This window comes from Mauremys reevesii, linkage group 4 (assembly GCF_016161935.1).
Source record: "Mauremys reevesii isolate NIE-2019 linkage group 4, ASM1616193v1, whole genome shotgun sequence".
Lineage (NCBI taxonomy): Eukaryota > Metazoa > Chordata > Testudines > Geoemydidae > Mauremys > Mauremys reevesii.
In genome coordinates, this window is record NC_052626.1 from 131692212 (window position 1) to 131707464 (window position 15253).

The 15253-nt window shown below is 50.9% G+C and overlaps 1 protein-coding gene across 6 annotated transcripts in view; it reads left to right on the forward strand.

Moving 5' to 3' along the window:
• Nucleotides 1–15253, forward strand: part of ATP2B4 (ATPase plasma membrane Ca2+ transporting 4) — a 105518-nt gene that overhangs the window by 70155 nt on the left and 20110 nt on the right. For all 6 annotated transcript variants that reach the window (XM_039538710.1, XM_039538709.1, XM_039538705.1 and 3 more), the window contains exons 11-20: nt 976–1217; nt 2206–2440; nt 4441–4620; nt 5425–5512; nt 6184–6290; nt 9693–9884; nt 10164–10377; nt 12185–12396; nt 13683–13790; nt 14310–14492. In XM_039538710.1, coding sequence (XP_039394644.1) covers nt 976–1217; nt 2206–2440; nt 4441–4620; nt 5425–5512; nt 6184–6290; nt 9693–9884; nt 10164–10377; nt 12185–12396; nt 13683–13790; nt 14310–14492 — 1761 coding nt within the window. The remainder of the gene's footprint in view (nt 1–975; nt 1218–2205; nt 2441–4440; nt 4621–5424; nt 5513–6183; nt 6291–9692; nt 9885–10163; nt 10378–12184; nt 12397–13682; nt 13791–14309; nt 14493–15253) is intronic.

Here is a 15253-nt window from a genome sequence, read left to right on the forward strand (position 1 = left end):
CTCCAACAGCACTGCTTCTAGCCCCTCCCAGAGCTTAGTTGGCTGGCGACCATCCAAAGGAACAGCACAGGGAAAAACACGGAGCTGTGCTAGGATATGGGGGATGGGATATAAGATCTACTCCCTGGTGAACAAGGGTTTAAGACCAGCTTAGCACCCTTTGTGTCCTCTACACAGCTGGTCAGAGGCTCTAGTTCAAATAGGAATGAATGGCCCCTGTTATGCAGGAGGTCGGACTAGATCGAGGTAGGCAACCTATGGCACGCATGCCAAAGGCGGCACGCAAGCCGATTTTTCAGTGGCACTCACATTGCCTGGGTCCTGGCCACCGGTTCGAGGGGCTCTGCATTTTAATTTTAAATAAAACTTCTTAAGCATTTTAATAACCTTATTTACTTTACATACAACAATAGTTTAGTTATATATTATAAACTTATAGAAAGAGACCTTCTAAAAACATTAAAACGTATTACTGGCATGCAACACCTTAAATTAGAATGAATAAATGAAGACTCGGCACAGCACTTCTGAAAGGTTGCCAACCGCTGGACTAGATGATCAATGGTCCATTTTTTCCTTAGAATCTGTGACTTTCTGTCACCTTGCACGGTCCCTTACACTGGTGTGGTGATATGTGATGGTGCATGCAGAGAGTCTGAAACAATGGGCCAGGTCCACAGCTGGGGTTTACACCTCTTAGAGCTCCGGAGCTGGGGTTGACCACAGTGTAGCTATCCTGATTTGCACTAGCCGAGGATCTGGCTCCGGGGCTCTAAGAAGTGGAATCTACTCCCGTTCATCTTGGTGTGTTAACTCTGGGCCCTGCTGATCACAATCTAAAAAATTCAACATCCATTCTATCCCTGCAGATCAGACTTCCAACTCCTCCCCCTTCCCCTACCTCAGTGGGCCTGGCCGGGAAGATTTTATTGACTTTTATTCCCCTCTTTTCTGCCCACTTTGGGAACTTCTTAGCCACCGGAAAAGGAAGGGGGCCTCCCACGGCAAGTGGGAAACAAGACGGAGTGCTCCCTGCTGGGCTTCGTCCTGGATTTGAAGCAAGACTACCAGGCGGTTCGGAACGAGGTGCCAGAGGAGAAGCTTTACAAGGTCTACACCTTCAACTCGGTGCGCAAATCCATGAGCACGGTCTTGAAAAACTCGGACGGCAGCTTCCGCATGTACAGCAAAGGGGCCTCTGAGATCATCCTACGCAAGTAACTACCCTCCCCTCCTACGTTGCTGAGTAAGCCATTCCCCTGTTGGAGCCAGTAGTGGTGCTTCTGAATGCAAGTTCTCCAGCTGTGCTCCACAGGCCACTGATGGTCTGGGGTGCCCTTCCCAGAATGAACCCAGCATTGTGGGGGGATTGCAGTGGGGAGGGGAGGGGACATTGGTGAGAGATCTCTCTTGTGGACGTATCTTTAGAACAGAGAATAATAATCCCTAGTTCTTCTATAGCACTTTTTTTTTTCGTCTGTAGCTCTCATAGCATTTTACGAAGGAGATCAGTATCATTATCCTAATTTTACAGATTGGGGAAGCTGAGGCCCAGAGAGATGTGACTGGATTGGTCACCAAGCAGACTGGGAATAGAACCCTAATCTCCCAAGTCCTGGTCCAGTGCACTCTTCACTAGGACACACTGCCTCTGGGAAAGCTTTGGGTAGCACCTAGTGAGGTGAAAGGTTCTCTGAGCATTATAAGAGCATTGCCCCCTGCAGGACAGCCCCGTGGCTTCATCCTCAGTTGCCTGGTATAAGATACAATATGTTAATCAGGGCTCAAGCGGAACCTGTTGGGAGGGAGCTGGACATATTTGCTGCGTAAGTATTTTGTCACTTCTACTGCTGCCTTTGCGCTCCTGGAAGCCAAAATGCCATGCAAGAAGCTGCGGTGGTGTCTGCAGCCAGGTAGTGTCATACGTCGGGTAGGGAGTGTGTTCCAGAGAGATTCCCAGCCCAGCTTTGCAGCCCAGAGAATCTAGGCTGGTTCAGGGAAGGAAGCATCCACCTCTTTCTTTCTGTGGACTCACCTGAAAACTCTTGGGGTTCATGCCTAACTGACAGATGAGAGGGGCTTGCTAAATCTCTGTGGCACAGTTTCTTCTGCTGTGTGGTTGGTGCTGGGAGGCTTGCCTCTCTAGTTAGTCTGCAGATGCCGAGCCGTCTCTCCGTTAACTTCTGAAACCTCTGCCGTGTGCAGGTGCACAAAGATCCTGGACAAGAATGGGGACCTGCGGGTGTTCAAGGTGAAGGACCGGGATGAGATGGTGAAGAAGGTGATTGAGCCGATGGCGTGCCAGGGGCTGCGCACCATCTGCCTGGCCTTCCGCGACTTTCCTGCTGACGCCGAGCCTAACTGGGAAAGCGAGAACGAGATCGTGTCTGACCTGGCTTGTATCACCGTGGTTGGCATAGAGGACCCTGTCCGGCCAGAGGTACCACAACGCCCTTTTATCACCTTGACACAGGCCGTTCGGCTGCTTTGCTAGCTGTGTGTCCCTTCCCCCACCCTGCTGTGGGCATGAGCCCTGTTCCCCTTGTTATGCCGCTGCTGTGGGGTGATTGCCCTTTCAGAGAAGTGGATGGGGCATCAGCACCCCAGAGAGATGTTCTGTGGTCCCTGTGCCATGTGTGAGTGCCAACTCCTGAGGTGCCCTCACTCTATGCCACTATTTGGAGCACTCCATGTGCCTGGGGTGTGCACTTCCCTCCCTTGCCTGTATACCAGACGCCGGTGGCAGGCCTATCCCCGCAAAGTGTCTGGGCGCGAGCGCTTCTCCAGTGCCAATGTCCAGGGGAAGGGCCAAAATGCCATGCAAGAAGCTGCGGTGGTGTCTGCCACAGGTGAAAGGTTACCGGGAGGGGGAACTGATTTGCTGCCCCATAGGGTGAGAGAGTACCTTTTACAGGAACCTGTTTTCCCTAGTGACACCCACCCGCTCCTTCCCCCCTGTTCTTTCTCACGGCTCGCCCGGGGGTGACAGACAGACCGCTGGGCTAACGCAATAAGCAGTCCCATGCCTGCCTCTTGATTACATTTTGGAGCCTGCCTTGCTCTCGTCTTTCCCTAATTAGACGTTGAAGTATCTGGGCTCGGGAATTGCATTACAGATGCCCAGTCTGCACCAGCTCTGGAGGCCATGATTCAATTTGCTGATTTCGCAGTAATGTACACACACACACACACACACACACACACACACACACACACACACACACACACACACACACACACACACACACACACACACACACACACACACACACACACACACACACACTGATGTTCAGTGCAGCCGGAGAGGCCAGGCCAGGAGAGGCCCGGGCTGCTGTCAACATGCCATCCTGCTCAGCAGGAGAAATGAAACGTCCCACGTCTTGATTGGATTGCTCATCCGTACCTCAGCACCAGAGGTTCCTGAGCACTGTGGAGGAGGCAATGAGGTTACATCTCCCTGGGGGCAGTAGAAGAACAGCACCATGGCCAATTCCAGGAATGGCTCTGAACAGACCTCCTTGAGCCGTGGAGAGTACCAGCTCCTTGGTTCAGAACCGCTCAGCCAGTGCCTCCTACACCGAGCTTAGAAGTGAGCCGGCTCCTGCCAAACTCTCAGTAACTTGAGGCCCCTGTGTGCAGCCTGGTACGATGGGGCTCCAGTGCTTCTCTGTTCTTCTAAAGTGCCCTTCGCCACAGCATCTAGGCTCCATAGACCCAAGTCACCATGCCCCACCTCCCTGCTCCTGTAGAGCAAGATGGAGACTCTCCGCCCTGCTCTCGAGTTAGCCGCTGCCTGGTTCTTGACTCCAGGGGGCCAGTGCTGAATCAGCCTTGGGCTTGGAGGACAAGCTGTAGAAGCAGGACTCTGGTTCTTTCTGCTTTTTGGTTCTTGGGGATTCCACCATCTGGGGCCTTCCTCTCAGGCTGCCCTGAGCCTTCCACCCTACGCAGCATCCCTCTGCGTAATCCTGCTGTCAGTGGCCAGCCCAGCCCAGCAGTGTATTGGGACCAAGGGAGGCCTGAATTCATCAAAACTTGAACGAACCTCCTGCTCCAACGCCCTCAAAACATCTCTCAGGCCCACCCTGGGCTCCTTGATCTTCATCCCCTGGACCTTCTCCCTGGATGGGCTCTTCCCACCCCCAGCTCCCTCGTGCACCCAACTTTCCCAGACACTGCTCTTCAATTTGCCCTGGCTCACTGCTGGCCAGGATTCCAGCAATCCTGCCTTAATCTGCCACTGCCACTCATTCCCAAGGAGGCCTCCTGCTGCATCACAGCTGCTAGCGTGTCCCTCCATTCATGCTGCCCAGGTGGGACTCCTTGAGTCTGTCTGACCCTATGGGTTTGTTTTTCCCCAGCTCCTCTTTTTCCGGTCTGTGTCTCTTCCCCCGTCTGTCTCTTTCCCACAGTGTCTCTCTCTGACCTTGCCCTTAGGTGCCAGAGGCCATCCTGAAGTGTCAGCGTGCTGGCATCACCGTCCGCATGGTGACAGGTGACAACATCAACACCGCCCGCGCCATCGCTACTAAATGCAGCATCCTGCTGCCCGGGGAGGACTTCCTGTGCCTGGAGGGCAAGGAGTTCAACCGGCTCATCCGGAACGAGAAGGGAGAGGTAGGAATACAGATAAGGGACCCTGCCTCTGTACGAGTCCCTCCGGGCCCTGGACAGTAGACTCCGGGGGCATCTTCAGAAGCATAGCCTGCTGACAAAGCCTGCTGCCGAACCACAGACCTGGAAGTGCAGCATATGGAGGTAGCCTCTTGCTCCTGCCTAATACGTGGCCTCTTGGACCAAAACTGAGCTGGACCTAGCTGGGTTTTTAATGCTTCGAGTGCCTGTCATAGAGAGCTGTCCGCTCAGCTAGCATCAGCTGGGGCTCCTAGCCAGCTTGGCCAGGGACCAGTGACCCCGGAGGACGCCTGGGCTCTAGACATGCCGTGGGAGAAACAGTTGAGTTGAGGTGAAGGGAACATCCAGTCCTCACTCCCCATCCTTCCCTACCGAATGATCCTTTGCTCTCAATAGAGCTGGACAAAATTCTTCAGTAACTAGTTTATTCACTGAAAAATGCCGTTTCGGGTTGACCGAAACTGTTCAAGTGTTTGGGTCGAATTCTGCCTATCGTTTCAGGTAGGGGGGAAAAGGAGGGAAACTTTTTGGAAAAAGTCGAACTATTTTAGTTGAATATTTTTGCTAAATGAACCGTTTTGACTTGTTTTGAAATCGAGGTGGGGGAAAAAAACTCCACACCTGAAAACTAAACTAAACCTTTTGGACCCACACTGAATAGTTTGTTTTTCACTTTTTCTTTTCGGCCAGCAAATCGAGTAATCAATGATTCACTTGGCTCTAGTTTTCAAACGCCTGCCTGGCCAGGTGACCGACTCAACGTCTCTCTCTTGGTTGGTCCTGCAGGTGGAGCAAGAGCAGCTGGATAAAGTCTGGCCCAAGCTGCGAGTCCTGGCCCGTTCCTCCCCCACGGATAAGCATACGCTTGTGAAAGGTAAGGGCAGCCGGAGAGTCAGCACACATGCTCCTGCACAAATGCCCACAGGGTATGGAACATCGAGCCAGGACGCCTGTGTTCTTTTCCCAGCTCTGCCATTGACTCACTGTGACCTAGAGCAAGATGCTTTCCCCCCCCATCGTCCCTTGTGCCTCACATTTTTTTCCCCATCTGTATAACAAGGCTAATTGGTGCTGATCATCTTCCTAGCGGGGGGCAGTAACGCTTAAGAACTGAGATCCTTGCAGGGAAGGTGATCTGGAAGGTGAAGTATCAGCAGTATCCTGCCATAGGTGCTGAAACTGGAGGTGCTGGGGGTGCAGCTGCACCCCCTGGCTTGAAGTGGTTTCCTTCATATACAGGGTTGACAGTTTGGTTCAATGCCTGTCAGCACCTCCTCTCCCCCCATATAAATAGTTCCAGCACCCCTGCCAGAAGAGATGCTGGATGAATCTTAAAACAGTGCCTGTCCCCAAGGAGAGAGGCAGCCCTGCAATATTCAGTGGCTGACAGGTGTCCGCATTAAGAGAAGACGTGCCACTGTTGTATCGTTGCCACTTTGTGCAGATCTAATGATTCCCAGGCCAACTGCTACCCAGTGCAGCTCCATCTGTGCGAGGAGCCCATGCTGGGGCCTGTTTCCTTTGAACCCTGTCTCTGTGTTTCAGGAATTATTGACAGCACTGTCGGAGAGCGGCGGCAGGTGGTGGCCGTGACTGGGGACGGGACCAATGATGGCCCAGCCTTGAAGAAAGCTGATGTCGGATTTGCTATGGTATGGAAGAACATGGGTTTTTCTCTGTGTGCTGCGTTGTTAGGAAACATTCTATGGATTTGAAGAGGAATTAAAACCTTTATGTGGTATAGGAATCACTCAAAGGCATACAGGATGTAATAGAAGAGATCATTTTAATCATCCTATAGACTTTTATCCCTGCTATAAAAATCTCTATTAAATTCCATAAGATAGTTCAAAAATTTTGCAAGGAGGTGATAATTTTGTATTAAGTGCTATAGGATTTTTGCCACAAAGGCCCAGGAAAATATCCGGTACCGAGAAACAATCTTCTTATCCTGGCTTAAAGACAGACCCTCCCTCCTTTTACGTTCTTAAAGGGATATTGTTAGGTTAAAAATCATGGCCTTAACTTTCAAATGTGGCTATTGAAAGCTAATGTCCTAAACCCATACGTAGGCACCTAAATAAACATAGCCTGGTTTTCATAGACGTGCGGGACAATGGTAGGACAATGTTCAGCACCTCTGCAAATCAGCCACATGTATTTAGGAGCCTGGCTTAAAGGACCCAGGCCTGGAGTTACTGACCTAGACTTAAAATAAACAACCTGAGATCTTACTTATCTTTCTGATTAATGCATTAGCTTATTTACCCAGAAAGAATTTGAAAATCTAGTTCTCTTTGCTGTTAACACTGTTTGCCTACTCTTTTTGCATTTCTTTCAAATGGAACCATGAAAATAGACTGGTCGTTTCCCCTTGTTTGTAGTCTGTTTTATGTTCAGGTTGTGGTACACTAGCATAAGGTTGCAATGTTTGGGTTGCAGCCACTACAGAGGAATGTATGTATGTTTAAACAAACAAATTCCTTTTTGAAATTTTTTTTTTTTATACAAAGATATGTTGGAAGCCATTTTGCAGGTCTTGGATTTTAAATGGTTTGCCGTCCTACTGAATCCTCTAGAGCCCCTGCAACATCAACATTTTCTGTCTTTCTCTCACTCATTGATTTAGTCCAAGCAATGGACTTGATCGCTGGCTAAAACTAAGGTCTTGAATCTGCATGCTGGACATGGGAGTTCCACAACTGGAGAGGAGACTGGATCGGGTGCTGAAATCTGGTGACCAGTCCTTTTGGGGCTGAATGTTGTGCTGAGAAATTGAAAAGAACGGCTGCCCTGCTGCAGTCTGGGGATAGACTTTTCTACAGGAACAGGAAACTAAGGGCCCCTTACTGCATCTCTCTGACTATGGACTCCGGAGACTGGGAAACAAACAACATAGTCAAAATTCAGTTTCACGTTTGCTCTCCTACCAAAACCAGGGAATTCACAGCTAGGGACAGAATCTCCCAATACCCAGGCTCAACAGGACCCAGCAGGAGAACATTAGGGAAAATGGTTAAGCGGCTCCCACTTAACACCGCTCCTGGCAATGGCAGCATCTGTGCAAACTGAGCGCCGTCTAGTGCCCACTACTGATTACTGCAGCCTAATCACTTTTAAATGCCCGTTGTGTAGTGCCTTAGATGTGGGTGGCGCTTTGCAAAGCAAACAGAGGGAGTCTGTGCCCCAGAGAGATTGCAGTGGGCACAGGGGTCCACTGCTGAATTACAGTCTAAATGAAGACCAGAGGAGCAGGGGGAGGTGACAAACACAAGGGAGAGTAATCCTCAGAGACCTTTACCAGCAAATTAACTATACTGGGTGCAATTGGGGGGGGAGCCCATCTGTTCCTCTGGAGCTCCCTACCAGAGAGAAAGAGAGAGCACTTCTGAATCCCAATGGTCTCTGTTTGTATGAATGTTTAGCAAAAAGGATGGAGGGGAAGCAGCTACTTTTAAGCCACTTTGTGTGGCTGTTAGCCATAGCATTAACCTCTGAAGGCTCATAAACCTCCTGCTAGGGCAGCAGCATGCCAAGGGCTCAAGGAGGGAGTCACAAGATGGTTCAATATTCTATGCACCCACCACTGTAAAGCCCCAGTTTGGAGACAAATCAACCCTAAACCAAATGCTTCTGTTCCTTTACTGAGGTGTAACAGCAGGCAGCATGGCCCAGTGTTGAGGACACAGTACCGGGATGAGAGAGCCCAGCGTTCTATTCCAGCTCTGCCACTGACCTGCGTGGCCTCCAGCGAGTTACGTCCCCTCCCGTGTACCTCATTTTGTTCCTCTGTAAGATGGGGGCAATGCCACTGAGCTGCCTTTGTCTAATGCTTTGCGATCTACAGATGGAAAGTGTTTGTGTGCTCAGCAGTATTATTACTACTATTGCAGTCTGCTCCATTTCAGCACTCAGTGTAGAAAGAGATGCTGGCAGGGGATCCACCACCAGAACTGACAGCCTGCTGTCCCCACATGGGAAGGAAGGCGCTTGGTGCATGGGACGTAGGAAGCTGTTCCAAGCATAGAGTGTCCTGTAAAGATAGAGGCGGGCCTAGTCTGATCTGGATCCAAACTTCCACGGCTTGTCGGCATTGTGGAACAGGCCTGTCTCCGGAAAGAAGCCGAGCACTGGTGTGGGGAGATGGACAGTTTTCCCAGTGACCCCCAACTATACATATAAAATGATGGGTCTAAATTAGCTGTTACCACTCAAGAAAAAGATCTTGGAGTCATTGTGAATAGTTCTTTGAAAACATCCACTCGGTGTGCAACGGCATTCAAAAAAGCAAACAATGTTGGGAATCGTTAAGAAAGGGATAGATGATAAAACAGAAAATACCATATTGCCTCTATATAAATCCAAGGTACACCTGCATCTTGAATACTGCATGCAGATGTAGTCGCCCCATTTCAAAATAGCTATATTGGAATTGGAAAAGGTTCAGAAAAGGCAACAAAAATGATTAGGGGTGTGGAACAGCTGCCATCTGAGGCAAGAATAATAAGACTGGGACTTTTCAGCTTGGAAAAGAGATGGCTAAGGGGGGATATGATAGAGAGCTATAAAATCATGACTGATGTGGAGAAAGTAAATAAGGAAGTGTTGTTAACTCCTTCTCATAACACACGAACTAGGGGCCGCCAAATGAAATTAGTAGGCAGCAGGTTTAAAACAAACAAAAGGAAGTATTTTTTCACACAATGCACAGCCAACCTGTGGAGCTCCTTGCCAGAGGATGTTGTGAAGGCCAAGACTATAACAGGGTTCCAAAAAGAACTAGATAAGTTAATGGAGGACAGATCCATCAATGGCTATTAGCCAGGACGGGCAGGGATGGTGTCCCTTGACTCTGTTTGCCAGAAGCTGGGAATGGGCGACAGGATGGATCAGTTGATTCCCTGTTCTGCTCATTCCCTCGGAGGCACCTTGCACTTGCCACTGTCAGAAGACAGGATGTTGGGCTAGATGGGTCTTTGGTCTGACCCAGTATGGCTGATCTTATGTTCTTATGACTCATCACCACCCTCTTCTCCACTCTGTTTCCCCTCAAGGGCATCGCAGGCACTGACGTGGCCAAAGAGGCTTCAGACATCATCCTGACGGACGACAACTTCACCAGCATCGTCAAGGCAGTGATGTGGGGCCGCAACGTATATGACAGCATCTCCAAGTTCCTGCAGTTCCAGCTGACCGTCAACGTGGTGGCGGTCATTGTCGCTTTCACGGGGGCCTGCATCACACAGGTAAGGAGGCTTGGGGAACAACCTAGTGGTTAGAGCTGGATGGGACTTGAATCTAGGAGTCCTTGGTTTGGCTGCTGACTCACCATGAGACCTTGGGCAAGTCATTTAATCTCTGTCAAATGGGAGGATAATGGTAATTTGTGATGGGAAGGTTGTGGTTAAAATAATCATGGCAAAGCGTCCGGTGAGGAGCCGCAGAGCGGCAAAGGCGGCGGTGGTGGTTTTATGTATTGAGCGAAGAGACCACGTTCTCCATGGGGGATTCTTCTCCCTCTGCAGGACTCTCCACTGAAGGCCGTCCAGATGCTGTGGGTGAACTTGATCATGGACACCTTTGCGTCCTTAGCCCTTGCCACAGAGCCCCCCTCGGAGTCCCTGCTGCTGCGCCGGCCATACGGCCGCAACAAGCCCCTGATCTCCCGCACCATGATGAAGAACATCCTGGGGCACGCGGTGTACCAGCTCACCATCATCTTCACGCTGCTCTTTGCAGGTGAGTCTGTGGGGGCATCGGGGAGGGGGAACCTCCACACCAGCCACCCCCTCTGCCTCTAAACCAGAGAGGTGTAAATCCATGCGGGCTGCTATCTAATCAAGCTGGGCAGGTGCCCACCTACAGTGACCCCAGTTCAGGGAATCGCATTGTCTGCACCAGAATCTACTGGGTGCAGAGCACACGCTGTATCCAAGGAAGTGGCTCCTTCTTTCAGCTCTCTACTAAGTAAAGGGTTAATGAAATGAACACTTTTTTTTGTGGCTAGAGATGGATTGGCTCCCGGGATTCGTAATGGCCCATAGGACCTTAAAAGCCTAGGTCAGTAGTTCAGTTCTGGCCCTGCTCTGCAGCGACTACAAGTGGCTGCTGGGTGGGACTCGGTCTAATTCCAAGCGAGTCAGCATCCACAACACAAACCACAGCTACTGCCTGCTCTAAATGGCCTCCCTCCTTGGCCGCCTCAGCACGTAGGCCGAGAACCCAATGGGCGCTCAGCTCCCCAAGGTGGCAGCTTCATGTCGGGGACGGCAGAGGGCAGCGTGAGGGGGGGAAGGAGGCTGCTGATGATGATCCTCTTGGGATGAAGGGAGGACATGGCTATCTCTGGCTGCCTGTCCGGCATTAAATTCCCATCTGTTTAAAGACCTCCAGTAGGGCCCAACACAGGGACATATCCTCCCAGGTGTCTGAATGGGCTCTGCCTGGCTTATTCATGATGCACTGCATTTTGCTGGTGCCCTCGGTCATGCTAACTGAGACAGGCATCTGTTTCTCCACGTTCCCTTAGTCCATCCCCCTGTGTTTCCATAATCAAGCTCCTCCTGCAATTAGAAAGCCAAAGTGAGGGAAGGTCCTGTCTTTTATTGGACCTGCTTCTGTTGGGGAGAGACATGCTTTCAAGCTACACAGAGCCCTTCTTCAGGGCTGGGAAACTGACTCGGGCTATGTCTACACTATATAACTTACAGCGCACTTCTGGTGAAGACTCTAAGCCAACGGGGGAGAGCTCTCCAGTCAGCTTAATGACTCCTGCCTCCACAAGAGGCGGTAGCTATGGGAGAAGTTCTCCTGCCGACAGCGCTGTCTGCACTGGTGCACATCACTCAGAGGTGTGTATTATTCACACCCCGAGCGACATAAATTATACCCAAGTAATCTGTAGTGTACACATAGCCTCAGCATCCCTGCTAAATTTGAGGTGGAACAGATTGTTTAGCATAAGTAGTTACCACATTTCAAGGGACAGTTCAAGGTGAAGTGGCCTGTTTATGACTGGAGGGATATAGAGTGGAGAAGGAGGGGGTAGGGGGAAGTAGCTGGGCAGAGGGGGGGGTGTCAGTGGGTTACAGATTGTTGTAATATGCCGTAAATTCAGTATTTCTATTCTGTCCGTGGTTTTTAGTGTCTAGCAGAGTAGTGAACTTAAACGCCCAGGCTCTTCTTTTCAAGGTGTGGTGCAGGTTTCCTCTGAGGATGAGGACTGATACAGAGTGATCGCTTTGTGAAAAGTGGTCACCCACAGGTGATGGAGTGTTTTTGTCTTATCGTTTTCCTCTGTGAGTTCATTTGAGAGCGTACTGATGGTCTGGAGCTGCTATTGGAGCATTTAGTGCGCTGGGTGAGGTGTTAGGCATGTGTAGGAACCATGGGCCGATAAAAGGTATTGCCTCCCTTTGCTTTGTCTGCCTCCAATCATGGGACCAACACGGCTGCAACAACCCTGCTCGTCCTGCAGCGTCAGTTCAAATTCCAGGTTACGCGGGAAAAGACGCACAAACTTTCTCTTTCACCTCCTGTCTGGTAGGCGAGAAGTTCTTTGATATTGACAGTGGCCGGAACACGCCGCTGCACTCGCCGCCCTCTGAACACTACACCATTGTCTTCAACACCTTCGTCATGATGCAGCTGTTCAACGAGATCAACGCTCGCAAGATTCATGGCGAGAGGAACGTCTTTGATGCCATCTTCCGGAATCCCATCTTCTGCACGGTGGTGCTGGGAACCTTTGCTGCCCAGGTAACAGCAATGGGCCCTGAGCAGCGTGGGTGCGTGTGGACTAGAGATAGGTAGTGCGTACTGAAGAGAGGAAGGATGGGGAAGTGGTTAGGGCACTAGCCTGGATCTCAGGAGAGTGGGGTTTGAGTGTCTGCTTTGCCACAGACACCCTTTGGGACCTTGGGCAAGTGTCTTAGCCTCTGTGTGCCTCAGTTCCCCACCTGTAAATGGAGATAATAGTCCTTCCTTACGTTGCAAGGATAATTGCATTAATGCTTATGAGCTGCTCAGATACTATGGTGATGGGTCTATAAACCCCTAGATAGAGCTAGAAATGACCTTGAAAACTGGGTTTTGCAGGACCAAGGAGTAGTTTAGCTTTAGGGTCCATTTTATCCAGAGCCCTGCAGTCGAGTTGGGTCTAGATAAGAGGTTCTGGTTCTGGCCCGACTCCCATCCAGATGCTGACATGGATGAGCACAGAGAGTTTCCATTCTGTTGCTCTGGGGCTTAGCGTTTTACAGCTCTGAATTGTACATCCTGTACAAGCTGCTGCCTGGGATGTTCATTTGGTCCTTTTTTCAGTAAAAACGCTTGGCGTGTGCCTAGTTGTTAAGCCTGCCACTCCCTTTTGAGATGGGGAAAATTTGAGTGGCTGGGTGTGTGGCGCAGAAGCCTCATCTTGCAGCATCTGGGGAGCTCTGCTGCAAAGAGCATTTATTGTAGAGAGGGTTTCCAGAGCTGTCCAGACAATGCCCTTTGCTCGGTGTCACGACAATGGGATATGAAAGAGGATAAAGCACAAGGAGAGGGAAGTCGTTGTGGTTTCTTTGACCCTTTTTGGGTCTGGATGAGATACATGCTCCAATATACTGGCCCGACCCGGGTGCAAACTGGAACGGGATTGGGAGAACTAGTCAAAATCTTCTTACAGTGGAAAAAAATTTTCCGGTGAGAAACAGCCTTTTATGTAAATGTCAATTTTTGTTTTGAAATTTTCCAGTTTTTTCAATGAAAACCAGTTGCTGAAAACTTTTTTTTTTTTTAAATGGGAGTGACGTGGTGTAGAAAAACTGAACGTTTTCAAGGGGCAAATACTTAATTTCCCTTCAGATGCCTTTGGTGGGAAATTCTTAGCATTTTCCAACCCCCAAGTTGTAGCTTTGCAGTCCTGCACCCAGTGACACTGAAAGCATCCTGAACTGGTTGCTTGAGGAGGAAGAGACTCCCAAATGCCATGCGACCTCTCTGACTGCATGTCCCCTCTAACAGCCCCGCGGCGTGTGCTCTTCTCTCCTGCACTGCAGATCCTCATCGTGGAGTTTGGTGGGAAGCCGTTCAGCAGCTCCGGGCTCACTTTGAGCCATTGGCTCTGGTGCATCTTTATCGGTGTCGGAGAGCTGCTTTGGGGCCAGGTGAGGGCTGGGCTAATGACCCCACCCCCGCTATATATTTCCAAACCCATTGTCCCCTATGGAAACATCTTATCACTCTGCATGTACACCTGTATAATACTTAACCCAGCCATGAGTGCCGGGCACTGGACTAGATGACCTCTTGCGGTTCCTTCCAGTTCTATGATTCAAAATCCCCCCGCCACGTACCGCCCCCAAGCACTGCTTGCTTCCTTCTGCTAAAAACAGAGGTAGAGCTCTCCGTCCTCTGGCTGGTGCTGTGAGACGAACATCCATCCTCCCCCCAATATACCCTGGGGGGGTTGCCATAAGGAGTTGGAGGGAGTGCTGCTCTAGGCTGGCAGATGAGGGCTCTCCCTCTTTTTAACTACTGCCTTGTGAGCAGCTCAGGGCCGCAGGTGAGCCAGCCTGAGCAATACTGATGGGGAGCAAAGATGTCATATCCCCAGGATGAGGAAGCAGCTCCATTGGTACAAATGATGGCAAGGGATTAACCCATGGGTCCCCATGTCTCTGTAGCTGATCTGCAGTGTTCCGACCAGCCACCTGAAGTTCTTGAAGGAAGCCGGACATGGTACCACCAAGGAGGATATTCCAGAGGAGGACCTGCCGGAGGACATGGATGAGATTGACCATGCTGAAATGGAGATGCGGCGAGGACAGATTCTGTGGTTCAGGGGCCTCAACAGGATACAGACTCAGGTACCGTGTTGGGCACTGAGGTGCCGCTTCCTGTTTTCCCAGGGGCCCTGGCCGAAGCAATCTAGGGCCCTCCTGTTACCTGTGCAGCTCCTCGTGGCCACGGTGACACTTCAGCCCCTCCAGGGTCTAGAAATCCCACTGCCAGTGCCTTTCTGGGTTAGCGCTGATCAGCAAGCCAGGCCTGTGGGCATGCACTGCTGCTTAGCCGCCCGCTTCCCAGTGGGGCCGGGGCCACAATGAGAGTGGGGGCTATAGCTACTGTCGGGAGGGATCTCAGTGCCTTCCGCAGCTGTGGGGGGAGGATCTCAGAGCTGCATGGCCCTCGGTGTTAATGGTACTTGGGCAGGTGACCGTGTAACCATGGATGGTGGCTATTGGGCCTTTTTCTAAGCATCGTCTGCAGGACTGTTGCTCCCCTAGTGGGAAGTAAATGCTGGGCAGCCTTAGCCAAGCCCTGACGAAAGATCCTGCTCTTGGAAGGCCCATCTACCTGCATCCGGGATGGAGTTGAATACGCTGCGGGAGATGGGGCATTTAGCACCCTGGTTCTCTCCTTGTTTCTACGTTGCAGGTGTGTGAGCCCCGTTCGATAGGGATCAAAGCTCCACCCCTTTCCCTTCCCCACCTGTCCTCTTCCCACTGACTTCAGTGGCCTTCAGCTGGAGCCGTTTCAAACCCCAGGCTCAAGATGAGGACAGCAGCCCCAGCTCAGCAGAAAGCCAGGCTGGCTTAGTTTGGTGGAGTAGTAGAGCTGCTTGTCA